At 58.9% G+C, this 15,283-nt stretch overlaps 1 protein-coding gene across 1 annotated transcript in view; it reads left to right on the top strand.

The window, feature by feature from the left end:
- Nucleotides 1-726: 726 nt before the first annotated feature.
- The window catches only part of LOC102437789 (CDK5 and ABL1 enzyme substrate 1-like), a gene marked incomplete at its 3' end in the record, with an annotated part of 24,643 nt that continues 10,086 nt past the window's right edge, over nt 727-15,283 (top strand). The window contains exons 1-3 of the mRNA XM_023748852.1: nt 727-793; nt 5,550-5,642; nt 13,057-13,134. Of these exons, the coding sequence (XP_023604620.1) occupies nt 5,614-5,642; nt 13,057-13,134 (107 nt within the window). The remainder of the gene's footprint in view (nt 794-5,549; nt 5,643-13,056; nt 13,135-15,283) is intronic.

Raw genomic sequence — 15,283 nt, 5'->3', positions numbered from 1 at the left:
CCCAGAAGAGGAACACGCGTAGAAGGAGCAGAGTAGAAGGGAAGTCTAAGGCACAGGGCTTCTGGTGGGGACCCGTGCCCTGACTGGGACTGGGGGGGCAGGCCGAGGACAGCCGCCCGATCCGGTCGTTTGAGGGGAAGGCAGGTCAGGGTGCATCTCCAGGGGAGGAAACGAGTGTCAGTCGGAAGCCCCGTAGCTGCGTGTCAGCAGCTGCCCTGCGTCGAGCACTCCTGAGCTCTGCTTCCTGCTCTCACTTTCCCATTTCGTGGACGAGGACACTGAGGCTCCAGGATGAAGGCATTTGCTAAGCTCCAAAGCCTCCCACCCCAGGACTGACGTGCATGGCTGACGGCACGCGCGCTCCTTGTGGAACTGCCCTGCCCTTTGGATGAGGCGACGCGGGCCTGGCGGGAGGGGTGTGACCTGCTGGGCGTCGGGCTGTCCCTCTGGGGCTTCAGACCAGCCTGGGCGAGGGCTGGGAGCAGCCGCGCCTCAGCTGTGGCCTGGACGCTTCAGAGGCACAGCTGCGAGCTGTTGTCCTAGGGTCCCGTGAGCTGCCCCTTCAGGGTGCGGCTGGGGGACGCGGCCTCGTAAAGAAGCTGCTGTCTGATCTCTTTGGACTTTATTGGACTTTCTTTCTTAGAACAGCTTTCGACGTACAGAGCGCCCGGTCCCTTTCACAGGCAGTTTTAACGCCCAGGCTTCTCCCTTCTCTCCGCAGACGCCGGCTCCTCTCCCAGAGGTCCTCGCTGGAGACGCTGGAAGACATTGAGGAGAACGCCCCCCTGCGGAGGTGAGTGTCCGGCTGGCGTTTCTGTGTGTAAATCGCTCGCTGGGCAAGGTCACAGCCACAGTTAAAACTCCTGATCTGCAGAATTAAGTGTTTAAAATGACGTCTGAGCCCCAGGGTCATAGTTTGGACACCCCTGCCCTGAGGACCAGGAGAACAGTGTGGGGCCCTTCTCCCTTCCCTGTGAAAGCTGCTGGCGATGAAGACAGCCCAGCCTGGCCCCCGTCCAGGTGCCATGTGACGCAGCAGACACAGGCTCCCTTGACGGTGCCTGCGGTGCCCTGTGCGGCCAGGTGCTGGGCAACGTGTGAGGGGAGCTGTGCCTGCTCCCTGGGACTGGTCCCTCCCTCCCCGGAGATGACGGAAGTGCTGGCGGCACCTTTTTGGGTGACTGCAGTGCTGAGCTGTGCCGTGCCTCCTCTAACCCCCTCTGCCGCCCCGTCCGCACCGCGGGCCAGCCAGGCCCCTGGAGGAGGCAGCACTCGCTGCCGCCCAGCCTGTGGCCCGTGGGGGCTGCTCCTGCAGAAGGAGCTGAGCGAGCCGGGCGCTGGCCGACAGGGCACACGTGGCAGTGGCAGGGGAGCCTGCGGAGGGTGTGCCCTCAGCTCGCACCCGCTCCTCCGGAACCCACACCTGCACCCGTGGGTCGGGCCGTGGGTCAGGATTGGGGCGCCCCGGGCCCTTCCCTTTGGGCCTGGGAGATGCTCATGTGGAGGGAGGCAGCTCACCCTGGAGCCGGCTCCTTCTGGGCCCAGAGCCTTCCCCCAGGTCCTGGGTCTTGTGCACAGACCTCCGGGTGGAGGGTGGAGCACGGACAGGCCGGCGTCGGGTCGAACGTGTCAGATGCCCTGAGTCCCATCATTGACTTTATTCCAAAGAGACAGCGGGGCTGACAGTTCAGTTTCTGCTTTTGAAAACGGTTGTGACTCGGGGCCGTCCCCGGTGAGTGCGTGTCGCTGCGGGACGACGAGGCGCGGTGCGTGCGTCCTTCCGTCCTGGCTGCTGTCAGTGTTGGGAGAAGGGCTGCTTCCTGGAGGGAGAGCTGCAGAAGCGGCACTAAAGTCTGTGGGGGCAGGCGCTGGCCCAGGTGATCAGCGAGGGGGGGCGGTGCTGCGAGCAGGTGCCACACACGGGAAACCAGTGTGCGGAGCTGGCAGCCTGGTGTCCCCAGGGCCCAAGCAGCTCGTGGTCAGGGTGCCCGTGGCCGTGCGCCAAGGGGGCCCGGTGGGAAGACGTCGCTCCCCTTTAGGGGCCCAGGTGGTTAAGGGGCCGAGGGGGCGCTGGGCACGCGCTCCTGGGCGCACGCCCGTCACCCTGCCCCTCTCAGAATTGGCCCAGGCTGAGCCTGCTCTGCCCTGTGTCCTGGTGGCAGCACAGGCAGAGTGAGACCGGGTGTCTCCCTCAGCTCTTCCAGAAACTGCTGAATTCCCAGCAAATCTTGTTCAAATCCAACATTTAACCATCAGTCAGAAATAAGGGAATCGAGGCAGTTTAAGAAGCCTTCATTTTCCCCTGGACTTCTTTCTTAATTAAAATTTTTTTCTTAGAAATATACTTGTTCCTAGGAAATAACATCAGCACGGCACAGCAGGAGGGACCTTAGGTTAGGAGTCAGGGGATTTGAGGGCTTGACCGGATTCTTCTACAAACCGGTCACACGGCCTTGGAAGTTCCCTTAGCTTCGCTGGGGCCTCAGTCTTCCCATCTGTAACGCGGGAGGGACAAGGGGCTGATCGCAGAGGTCCTTCCCAGCTCCCGGGTTCTGGGAAATGAATGTATCATTAACGGCACTGAAATTTTGGGGGAACTGGGGGTGGAATGCTAATGCCCAACTGGCTTTTAAACTGAGCACATTGAACAAGTGGCTCCAAGGCATCTATTAAAAACCTTTTGCATAATTACGTGTGTCCTATAATCAGTGCTAACAAGAAAGAGCTAATCTTTCATTAAATTAGTTTTTAATTTAATCCTACCCTAATTTAATTTGGCGTCACTTAAAGTGTATGTTTTAAAATGGATATTTACATGTTAATTCAGGCGGTTTCAAAATTAATTCATTCTTTGCTCACCCTGCCACAACATGTGCTCAGTCTTCCGGTTTCCTTGGCAATGGTTGCTAACGCCACGACTCCCTAGGGTGTCCTCAGGCTCCCTGGGGGTGGAGTTGAATGCTTAAAAGACGCAGGACAACACGCTGCTCCTTGAAAGGGAGCCCAGGCAGCTAGGATCGGGCGCTGAGAGCCACATAAAGCACCTCTGTTACGTTCTCCTTTTGAAAGTCTTGCTTTTCTCTTGTGCATCCCAGTGTGTTAGTAAGTTTCCAAGAATTGAGCATTTACAAGGAGAGGGTTTCCTCTGGCCTGGTGGTTACCGAGTGTCCTAGAAATAAGAACCCAGGACTCCCTAGGTGTCCAGAAAAACCTCGTTTACCTGCGCACACGTGGCAGCCGCTGCCGCCCCAGTTTCCAGCCTGTCTGGGCCGGTGGGGGCTGGCTGGTGCCCTATTCGGCGATTGCTGCACCTCCTCCTTCCCCTGCTGGTGCTGACAGCCACCCATGACTCCTAGTTCCTGCAGAGGCCTGTGGGGCTGTGTCCCCCGACCTGCAGCCCTCTCTGCGGGCCCAGAGGCGGGGAGCAGCCGGTGCTCCTCCTCGGGCCTGGGATTGAGTTGGGCTTCCGGCCCCTGGGGCAGGATGGGAAGGTGCTCACAGCCCTGCTCACTCTGCTGTGGCCACTGTCCTGGACTGGCCGGCCGAGGAAGCTCTCCAGTGGGGAAGGCGGGGGAGGGTGTGAGGCACAACTGACCCCTCGGCCTGTGCAGAATCCCCTGGGAGCGTCCTTGCACTCTCAGAGGCCCCTCGCCAGGGACTGAGCTTCGGGAGTCCTCTGCCGTGTGAGAGCGACAGTGGGGGCCTTGGGTGACTTGCAGACTCCAGCGTTGGTTTCTGGGGGTAGAAGTGAGGCCAGGGGGTCCTGGGCCTGCCCCACAGAGCTGCCCGAGAAGGCGGGAGGAGCCCCCAGGAGACTGAACCTGGGTTAGAGCCTGCGGGGGAGTGGGGTTTGGGGTGCTTCCCCCCGAAGTCCACAGGAAGCTCTGCTGAAGGCCCTCCGGCAGGCAGTGCAGGTCTTTGAAAGAATCTATTTAAAACCAAGAACTCAGGACCCTTAACAAGGACGGCACTTTCAACAACATAGGGGGCAGGTGGTCACCGAGTGTGCACCCTCTGAGGCCACTGGTCTTAAGAACCACGACACCTGAGACGTGTGTGCATATTTGCATCCACGTGCAAGTGCACGGCTGTGCATGTTTCCATGTGACTGCATCCTGCGCCACCTACAGATGGCGGAGCTCTGTACAGGCCGCCGCGGGAATCCTCACAGCAGCGCCAGGGAAGGGACGAGTGTGCGGGTCGGGGCTGCGGACCCTGCTCGGATGCAGTGACCTGACTAGACCCCAGGCCAGGGAACCCCCTTTTCCTCGAGAGCCACCACGTACCTGGTGTCACGCCTTTGCTTCGTCGGCGCTCACGGCTTCGCTGTGATTGTTTGCAAGCTAAGTCACATTGTAAGGGGCTGTTTCTTAGAAAATAAATAAATGTCAGTGCCCTTTGTTGAAAGGCTTCTAGAAAGACTGGCCCTTCCTAGAGGTGGGGAAGGGGCTTGGGGGATGGACACCCTGAGGTCTGGACTGATTTCCCCTGAGCTTGGCCCTTGGGGGATGTTAGAGGTTGGGCTGCTCTGTGGGTCTGTGACCCCCCCCCCCCTCCTGAGCCCATACCCACCTGGTTGTTAATTACCTTGTTACTCTTGCCCCTGAAGCCTCAAAGCTCAGACCTGACTGAGGTTGGGGACCCAGCCCGGACCTCGCTGTGGCTTGGACAGTGGGCACAGCTCCTGGGACTTCCCCTCGGAGGCTTAGTTCTGGGGTCCCCACTCCCAATGGCAGAATCAGCCCTGGGGTCAGAAAGGTCTGAGTGAACAGCAACATTTGGCAGCAGAAACCAAAACAGACCGGTCACCTCCCTTTTCCAAGAAAAGACTCGTGTGTGGGGTGTTTTGCTTTCCTTGGTGTTGTTGCAGCTGTGGAGCTTGGAATGCACCGGTAACTGTGGAAACACACACACAGGTCAGGGCTTTCAGCCCATGGAAGCCCGTGTCGTACATTCCAGGAAAAAATACTTTCAATCCAAGTCGTTCTGTTCAACAAATATTTATTTAAAATTTATCTTAAAAACAAAAAGGAGAAGAAGCCTCCCCCTCGCCGGGGCTGAACCTCATTCGAGTGAAGCTCCATGTGGAGCCACGTGAGAACCGCAGCAGCTCAGCTCAGGCCAGAGGGCTGCGGACAAGAAAGGTGGCTCAGGGTTGTTTCACACGGACTTTTCCCGTGTGGTTTCCCCTCCGAACCCTTTAACTTACAGTTTTCTGTTTCCGTTGCCTGCGCTGACACAAGAGGGTTTCTTTTTTAAGATGACAAGAAAGACTGATGTCTTTGGAGCCGGTAGGTGGAGTGATTGTACCTGAGGACAATGGTTTTCGTGAGCTGGCGTTTTGGAGGCTCATATAAAGTGTTATCAGCATCATCAAGGAAGTTGTCTGTCTTCGGTGTTTTTTAAGCTTCCTTGCTCCCAGCCATATTGTCCTCATTATCCTGGGGTGACTCACCCCGTTTGTCTGGTCTTTCCTTCCTGTCTTTGTGTGGAGGTGGCTCAGCTGTCCAGCGGCCACTGACTGTATTTCTGAAACGACTGTTTTTCAGATGTCGAACTCTCTCCGGTTCGCCCAGACCAAAGAACTTGAAGAAGATCCATTTCATCAAGAACATGCGGCAACACGACACGAGGAACGGCAGGTACTACGCGCACAGACGCCGCCCTCGGCCTCCTGGTTGTAGGAGGGGTGGGTCCAGGGGGAAGGGCGTGTGGACGCCGATGGCTGGACCCGGCCAAGGGAAGCGCAGGCTCTCCCGTGACCTTTCACCCCCTTCCCGCCAGAACCGTCCCAAGAAGTCTGTAGAAGGCAGCGCTTCCTCACTCTGCCCAGAGGCTTGGTGAGGTTTAGATGAACCACATGCCGTCTTTTACTTTTTACTATATTTTCATTGATCTCAGAGAGGAAGGGAGAGGGAGAGGGAGATAGAACATCCATGATGAGGGAGAATCATGGATCGGCTGCCTCCTGCTCGCCCCCTACTGGGGACCTGCGCCGGCAACCCTGGCCTGTGCCCTGACCGGGAATCGACCCGGACCCTTCAGTCCGCAGGCCGACTGGCTCTATCCACTGAGCAGCCGGCCCGGGCCGCACTGAGTCTTTAATACGCACATATATTTGCATGGAAGCCTTTGAAGAGAAAAACAGTTGAAATTTCGTGTTCTGTCCTTTCCCTCTTTTTCTGCTCTGTTGGGCTGTTTTCTGTCTTCACCTGGGCGGTGCGCCTTGGTCAGCGGATGCCCCCTGGGCCTGTGCTGGGCGCGTCTTGGTGCCGCTGTGGAGCTGCAGGAGCATGGAGCCACGGCCTTGCCCGCGGGTGCCCCTGGGCACTGGCACGCTGCCTGGCTGCTGGCACTGGTCGCCTGTTTCTCCAGCTCTTCTTCACGGGGCCTGTCGGAAAGCGCTGTTCAGTGAAAATTTACACAACCCCGATATGAACACTGTCCCGTGACACGTAGATCGGAGGCATCACTGCTGGCGCATCTGCGAGGGGGTGGCTGCGTCCATTCGTGGCAGCGAGGGCAGCACTGGACCTGAGCCCAAGGCGGCTCGGGGTCCCTGGTGCTGCACCCTTAGGGGCAGCTCCCTCTGCTGACCTGTGACCTGGGCAGTGGTTCCCCTGAGCGGGGAGTTAGGGACACTGTCCCAGGCCACAGGTCCTGGGCAGACCACTTCGCTGAGCTTCTGGTTTGCAAAAGGCCACTCATGTCTAGTCCAGTGATGGCGAACCTTTTGAGCTCGGCGTGTCAGCATTTTGAAAAGCCCTAACTTAACTCTGGTGCCGTGTCACATATAGAAATTTTTTGATTTTTGCAACCATAGTAAAACAAAGACTTATATTTTTGATATTTATTTTATATATTTAGATGCCATTTAACAAAGAAAAATCAACCAAAAAAATGAGTTCGCGTGTCACCTCTGACACGGGTGTCGTAGGTTCGCCATCACTGGTCTGGACTGAAAACAGAACGGCCTCAGGGCCGCTGTGCTCGCCTCCTCCCGCCTCCTCCCGCCCCGGAAGGGAGCCTGCTCCCCCCGACTGTCCTCTCAGGGCCCGGCTCCCGCCTCCTGTGACTCAGGCTGCAGGCCGGACGGGGCTCCTCGGTCCCCACACCTGCTGCCCGTGGGCAGAGGCTCCGGCTCCGCCAGGACCAGAGGGCGGCTGGCGGGAGGGAGGGCAGCTGTCCTCGGACAAGACGCCTGACCTGACCCTGCGTGTTCAGCACAGTTTAAGGGAGAAAAGGGGAAAGATCAGAAACTGAAGGCCAAGCGTGATAAGACAATCCTGTGTTTCCTGGAAAACAGTACAAAACACCTATGTCAGCCTCGTGGTCAGTAACATCAGGGCAGCTGCTTGGAGATACAGCTGGGGCCTCGGCATCTCCGCGTTCACCCGTTCTCCCCGAGTTCACCCCGTCCTCTCCGCGTTCACCCCGTTCTCCCGCGTTCACCCTGTTCTCTCCCCGTTCTCTCCCCGTTCTCTCCCCGTTCACCCGTTCTCCCCCCGTTCACCCCGTTCTCTCCCTGTTCACCCCGTCCTCTCCGCGTTCACCCTGTCCTCTCCGCGTTCACCCCGTTCTCCCCGCGTTCATCCCGTTCTCCCCGCCTTCACCCCGTTCTCCCCACGTTCACCCATTCTCTCCGTGTTCACCCCGTTCTCCCCGCATTCACCCGTTCTCCCCGAATTCACCCCGTTCACCCCGTTCTCCCCGCGTTCACCCCGTCCTCCCCGCATTCACCCCGTTCACCCCGTTCTCCCCGCGTTCACCCGTTCTCTCTGCGTTCACCCCGTTCACCCCGTTCTCTCTGCGTTCACCCCGTTCTCCCCGCGTTCACCCCGTTCACCCCGTTCTCTCTGCGTTCACCCCGTTCTCCCCGCGTTCACCCCGTTCACCCCGTTCTCTCTGCGTTCACCCCGTTCTCCCCGCGTTCACCCGTTCTCCCCGCGTTCACCCCGTTCTCCCCGCGTTCACCCCGTTCTCTTTGCGTTCACCTGTTCTCTCCGCGTTCACCCGGAGCGGGCACAGCGTGCTGTTGAAGTCGCCCCGTTGTGGCGCGTTGTGGGGCAGCCCCAGGGAACGGGCAGCCACTTCTTCCCAGCGTGCTCAGCCCGCACCTCAGCCGCTCCGCTGCTCCGGGCCCTGCCACGTTGGCGGATGCATGGGACATGCTGTTCCAGTTCAGGGGCTGGAGGAGGGAAGGCGCCTCAGAGAAGAGGGACCTAAAAAACTGGCCTTGGAGTGGGCTGGGCCAGGACAGGTCCTGGAGCAGGAACGGGGCCAACAGGCGGGCACGGGAAAGGGAGAGCCCGGACGAAGGGAAGCATGGCCAGCACCGTGGTGAGTGAGGCTGCACAGGGCGTCGGAGCAAGGGGGGGGGCGCCGAGCTGGCACAAGTCAGGTGCCTACGCACGCCATGCAGGCTGGTGGTGCTGTCATCACGGAGCTGCTAGCCGTCTTTTTGTGACTGCCCACTGCCGTCTCCGCAGCCACTCCCATTGATGTCAGAGAGGAAGGGAGAGGGGGAGAGAGAAACATAGTGAGAGAGAATCACCGATCTGCTGCCTCCTGTACGCCCCCTACTGGGGATCCGGCCCGCAGCCCGGCATCCACTTCGTAGTCTGAACTCTATTCTCCCCAAACCCAGCCAAGCTTTGCTTTCTTCTCCAACTGTCAAGTCCAACATGACTTCCCCACCGCCGACCTGTCTCCGTGTGAAGGCAGAAAAAGAACTGGGTGTGTATGAGAGGCAACCGATGGATGTTTCTCTCTCTCTCCCTCCCTTCCTCCACGCCCCCCTGAAAAAAAGAAAAGAACTCATCACACCATCTTCAGCCACACGGTCTGCATTGTGGCGCCAAACACGCGCTTGTTCTCCGCACGGGCCACACACTTGCTCGGCTGCAAGTCCCTCTCCTCCGTGGGCGCCTTCTCGCTCCACCTCCCCATCTCGTGGCCGTCTTCCCTCGGGGTCTGGTTTCTCCAAACCCTCTCCTGGTGAACCCAGTCCCTGGGTCTCGGGCCCACCCCTCCAGCATGGCCTTGTCCTAGGCTGGTTGCATCTGCCAGGCCCCTGGCTCCAGCTAAGGCCGCACGCACAGGTCCCGGGGTCAGGACTCCACACGTCCTTTGGGGAACACGGTTCGACACATTCTCAGTGTGTTCCTTCCTGCTCCCTGGGCACAGGGAGGGTGAACTGCAGAGTTTGAGAGTGTGTTGCTGCCTGTGTGCCGGCACCTCGCGTGGACGCCTGGCCCGTGGACACCCAGCACCTCGCGTGGACACCCGGCCCGTGGACGCCTGGCCCGTGGACGCCTGGGCTGTGTTCCTGCGTCACTGACTCAGCCTTCATGTGGTGCGTGCCGTTCTCTTCGCTCCAACTTCTGAAGTCGGCTGCTGGTTTTTCTGTCTGGAGGAGAACGTTTCTGCCCAATTGGAACATTCCACCTGCAGACCTCAGGCCTCCTCACGCCAAGAGAGACGCCTCGAGGTCTAGAAATAGAGCAAGCTGCTGGTTTGGGGCTTCAGAGGCAACACCTACAAGCCCTGGATGGCCCCGGACGCCGTCTGCTCAGACACTGGGCACCGGGCAGCCGGGTTGAAGGCAGATGCAGTGCACGTGGGCCATGGGCTCTGTCGGCTGTCGGGGGGCCGTGTGCATTTCCCGGCCGTCCCGAGCCCTCCGGCATCTCACCAGGGACGCAGGCTTTGTGGCCTGAAGCGCAAGTTCCCTCAGACCAGAAACACTTTCCTAAGCACAGAAAAGGGGCTAGTGAAGAAGAAAGTTAGAGGGTGCCTCCTGGGAGGGTTTGGAAAACCCTGGACCCGAGGGAGCCCAGCCATGGGCCTGCCGCACTGACAGACTCTGCGTATGGGGATGTGATCTCTATTCCCTCAAAGGCCCATCTCTCTGGACTTAGTGCCTCTTTGAAGCCCTTCCCTTCGTGTACCGCTTCCTGCTCATCCTGACCAGCTCCGGCTCCGTGTCGCAGACGGGAAATGGCTTCACAGGCCTCTCGTGCAGGAGAGAAGGCGCCCCTGTGGCCGGAAGGGAGACGTGGAGGCGGCCGGTTTCCCAAGCCCATCGGGCCATCGGAACGGAGCGGGCTGTCATGTCGTCCTGCGCTGCATCTGATCTGCTTCTGCAAACGCACACGCGCGTGTAGGGCTGCGAGTCTGACATCCTTGTGTGTGTGCAGGACGGACGCTGCCTGGCGCTCACAAAGAGCGAATCGGCACCTTCACAGGAACCCCAGGTCTGGACCCCGCGTGGGGCTCTAGTCACTGCGTGGAGCTGCCGCTGTCGGAAGCAGAGGCACGAGCTCGCCGCGCTTGGTATTTGCTGCTCGGGCGAGGCCTGCCGTCCCCCGGATCCCAGAGCTACTTCAGGACACACGTGGGCTGTGTTCTCGGCGGCTGCATTGACTGGCCAGCTCCGTGGGGCATGAACCGCTGCAGACCTGTGGGACTTCTCTGTCCCTGAGACAGTGGGCGGGTACGGATGGCGGCCGAGAAAGGACGGGACGTGCCCAGGGGCGTGTGGTCCTCCCTCGCCTCCCCCAGCCCAGCTGCTGGACCAGAGAGGCACCTACTTGCTGCTGAGCCTGCCCAGTGCTTAGAGGAACATGCTTTTCTGAATGAGACTCGAGCTGTCGGCCGCTCCCAGGCCTCCTGGCCAGACCACACAGTGCGAGCTTTCATGTCGCGAACAATGCAGCTCATTTACTGACGGGCACGTGGTGGCTGCAGCCTCGGAAAGAATGCTCGCGTTTCACAGGCATTACACGCTCTCATTCTCTTGTTCTAGTAAAAACGTCCAAACAAGCTCGGTGTGTGGGAAGGAGGGCACTTTAGCCCGAGTGACGAGATGCCGTCCGCTAAGCCAGACGAGTCTGTCCAACGCCTTCCTTCCTCACGTGGACGGGGAGAGGGCGGGGCTCCAGGCTTTTCTCCTGGTGGAAAGCGGGCGGGGGTGGGGCTGGGGGTGCAGAACCCCTCTCCTCCCATCTGGGCAGGGGCCCAGGCTGTGCAGAGCGGGGGACACAGAGCCCTGATGTCACGGCTGCTGTTGGGATCAGTCACTCTCTGTCCCCACCTCAGGCTCCGCCTGGTGACCTGCAGGCCAGGCTGAAAGACACCCTCAACACCGGGTGAAGGCAGATCACTGGGTGTCCGAGGAGCCCTTGGGTGCCCAGCCCAGCCCACAGGAGGAGCCTCTTCTGGTCTCAGAGAGGAGCGTGGCCTCAGGCACCCGGGGTGATGGGGCCCACGGTCAGCCACACCCGCGAGTGTGTCAGCTCCCGTGCCCCCTTCGTTACAGTGTTTAGATCTGGCGTCTGATAGACACGTGTGAGTAGGAGCTATTACATCTACTTGAGCAAATCAACACGGTGCTGCAGGCAGCCGGCTCTCCGGAGCGGACCAGGGAGCAGCGGGGTGTGGCCTGCAGGCCTCGGCCGCCCCTCCGGGTGGACACCAGGTCCTTGCAGAAGTGGCCAGGCCTCGGGGCTGTGGCGGACGATGAGAATCCCCCTTGGGAGAGAAGAGGCCCTCTGTGTGCGTGTCCGTTCACAGACAGGCCACACGTGTGGTCCTTCATTGTCCGTGGAGCACAGACTGCAGGGTTCTCAGTCTGAGACTCTGCTGGTGAACTCACCGCCCCCCCCCCGCCCCCGAACGGGCTCCAGTGACTGGGGCGTCCTGTGCTCTCATCGCTGCAGTGACGTTCCAACAAGGCAGTTACAGTTCCTGTCCTTTCCACGTGGGACACGGGGCTCGGAGGAAAGCCCCCGTGTGTGAAGCTGGGACGTTGTGGGTCCCGTCGGCCACTGTGGACGGGAGTCACTGTGCAGTGAGCAGCCGCAGTCCTGTCCCCGGTGATGGGGACTCGGTGCTCCCAGGGCGTTGGGGTGGGGGGGCTGCCAGGTGCCACGGCTGCACCCACCGCGGGAAGAGGGGAGCAGCCCCTGGTTCGCCGCTCTGGGGTCCGTACCCTCCTGAGGAGGAAATCGGGAGCAGAAGCAGCGCCGAGGGGAATGAGTAACTGGGGAGGGGACGGCGGAGCCAGTGTTGAGGGACAAATACGAGGTCCCGAGTGCCATGTGGCACAACAGGCAGAAGGAACAACAAAGGACAGAGGCGTGCAAGGCGGGACTTGAAGGTGGGTGTGCAAGTCCTTTGTGGTGAGTGAGGGGCGTGGGGGGTGCCGTGTGTGAGGGCCAGAGAGGCAGGAAGAGCGAGGAGACAGGCCGGTGCCGTGCTGGGAAGCCCGACTTGCGAGCGTGGAAGCCACGGAATGTCCCAGTGAACCAGGTCAGAGCCCCCCAATCTGATGCCAGTGGTGCTGTCCGCTCCGCTGGCTTCAGGGTTAGTTACTGAAGGGAAAGATGACAGAAGCCAACAAGCTTCGCATCTGATGTGTGTTGCCATGGCACCAAAGAATGTTGTTTTTTAATTTCCACTCGTTTCTCCATTGTTTCCATCCGTCACTCTCTTTCGCAAACGTTATTCTCGATGCCAGGGTCCGTGCTGCTGAGAGCTCGCTAATGCCTGTCCGCGTGCCTGTCGATCGATCACGTGAGAGGGCCGTGCGGGGCCGTTTCCAGGAGTGTCTGTCGCAGGGATGGGGCTGAGGCTGCTGGTCCTTGTTCCTTCCTTGACCCTCAGAGCCCTGTGCCGCAGCCTGGGAGACACACCTGCCAAGCGTCTGCGTGTCTCTCCGGCTCCAGGTTCCTGGCCCGTTGCTCTTGCTCCGTAACTGCAGGGTGGGAGCCAGGGGTTTGATGTGCTGCGGGCACAGCACCGGGCACCCAGCTCAGCCCTGCGCCCGTCTGGCCTGTGCAGCCCAGAGCCAGCAGGTCGCACGGAGAAGGACTCCTTGCAGACCCTCCGTGCAGGGTGTCTCGCTGGCTGACCGGATCAGAGGCAGCGGAGGCGGAGGCGGAGGGAGGGGCAGACGCCGCTGCGAATCCCATGAGCACTTCATCGCTCGGGGATTTTTAAATTTAAGAGTCTTTGCATTTAGTTGTTTGTTCTTTTTCTGTTTTTATTTTGTAGAATCGTCCTCCTCAGTGGCAGGCGATCCTTCTGCAGCGTGTTCTCAGTGCTGCCGTATCGGGACAGCGCCCAGGCCGGGTACGTACCTGCACTCGCTGTGGCTCTCGGGCGAGAGGCTGTGGGACCACGTGTGGAGGTGCTGCCCTGCCCTTCCCAGCAGCTGGCCTCTCTCTGACACTGGACATTCAGGGAAAGTCGAAGGAAAGAGTTCTACCCTCTTTTCAGCCAGAAAGCGTCCTTGCAGGTGTGTGTGTGTGTGTGTGTGTGTGTATGTCCCCGTGTTTATCTGTGTGTTTGTATCCCCGTGTGTATCTGTGTGTGTTCCTGTGTGTGTGTGTGTGTGTGTGTGTGTGTGTCCTCGCCATGCTGCCTGCTGCTTCTGATGTGCACGTTGATCCTGATCCTGTGAAGCAAGAACAATGCAGGGCCCACCCCACCCCCCGGGCCTTGCCAGCTCTGGAGACAGGGAGGTCAGGAAAGGAATGACACAGCCGTGTGCCCACGCTGCCTCCTTGTACTGGGCTTGGGGCTGGAACCCGACCAGCCCGCGGAGCAAATACCAGAGCAGAGCGGACCAGAAGCAGAGGGGGAACGCCACCTCTCAAGGTCAACAAGCTCCTCCTTTGGTCTGAGAAAAACGTAGGTAGTGAGGCTCTGACCTTGCAAAGCGCTGCCTCCAGCCCCAGCCCCAGACTCTGTGCCTCTCTGAGTCCTGCCCCTCACCCGCACCTGCTCCCTGCATCTGTGTCGTCAGGGAGCTGCAGGGGCTCAGGGCAGGACGCTGGGAGCGCCGTGGGTGGCGGGAACGCCGTGGGTGCCGGCACTGGCCTCTGCAAACTCATGCAGGGCCTCCTTCTGGGTGCTGTGACGGTCACAGGCTGTCCACAGGACCTGGCCCGAGGGAGGGCGGCAGGTCCTGGTGCTGCTTCGCCCTTTACGGTGCCCCCTGGTTCACGGGAGATGCGTTTTAAGACCCCGTGGGTGCCTAAACTGTGGGTAGTACTGACCCTGTATATACCATGTTTTCTCCTGTATGTACACAACTATGATAAAGTTTAATTATAAATTAGGCACAGTTAGAGATTAACAACAGTAACTAGTAATGAAATAGGACAGTGGTAACAATCTGCTGCAATGAGTTATGAGAACGTGGCATTAGTAAGTAAAACCAGGGCTGCTTGAGCACAAACCCTGCGGACTGGACGGGATCTGATAACGAAGGCGGCTGCTGAGTGACCGGCAGGCGGGGGTGTCTGTGGCGTGAACGCACTGACAAGGTGGCTTCTCATCGGGCGAGAAGGAATGGACACTGAGATTTCATTCTGGCCTGAGGATGGCACAGAATTTAAACTTACGAACTGTTTGTTTCTGGAATTTTCCATTTAATATTTTCGGGCCCCAGTGGACCAGGGGTCACTGAAACCGCATAAAGCGAAGCCGTGGATAAGGGAGGACGGCGATATTTAGGGGGGTCACCTGGGGGGTTATTAGGAGACTCGTCCTGCCACTTGTCCCAGATGCAGACTCGGAATGTGCGAGGGCTCATGGGACGTAACCTCACATCTTGGATACGAACAATCAAACTCGCCACTCCCTCAGCTTTTATCGATGAGAAACCAAGATGCAGAAAAGGTAATTTCTGTAACAAAGCCCCCGGCCGGGTCCCCATGTCACCCAGCAGAGAAGAGAACACGCCCACTGGGGCAGCACATGCTGACGTCCTCAGGAGAAACTGGCAGCACGAGTCGGATTGAGCAGCGAGACTCAGCAGTGGCCTGCTTGTCATTTTTTTAAATATATTTTCACTGATGTCAGAGAGGAAGGGAGAGGGAGAGGGAGAGAGAAACATCCATGATGAGAGGGAACCATGGATCGGCTGCCTCCCGCACGCCCCCCACTGGGGATGTGCCTGACGGGGCATCGAACTGTGACCTCTTGCTTCATAGGTCAGTGCTCAACCACTGAGTCACGCTGGCCAGGCTGTTCTGCTTTTTAAACGTTTTAATGAACAGATACCCTATTTATAATAACTGCCACTTATAATTATGATTTTAAGCTAATTATTGGGAAATAATTATGCTTAAATGACAAGTGTTTATAGTAAATTTATACATATATATATTTTTAAACTACTGCAGCTCATGTGCATACTAACTAGTATGTTTTCACCGTGGAAAGTTCCTTTACCTTTACGCTAAAGCCTCTCCGTGACCAGGACGTAAGTCCT

This window comes from Myotis lucifugus, unplaced genomic scaffold, assembly GCF_000147115.1.
Source record: "Myotis lucifugus unplaced genomic scaffold, Myoluc2.0 scaffold_1936, whole genome shotgun sequence".
Classification (NCBI taxonomy): domain Eukaryota; kingdom Metazoa; phylum Chordata; class Mammalia; order Chiroptera; family Vespertilionidae; genus Myotis; species Myotis lucifugus.
This window is presented reverse-complemented; position numbering and strand designations above follow the sequence as displayed.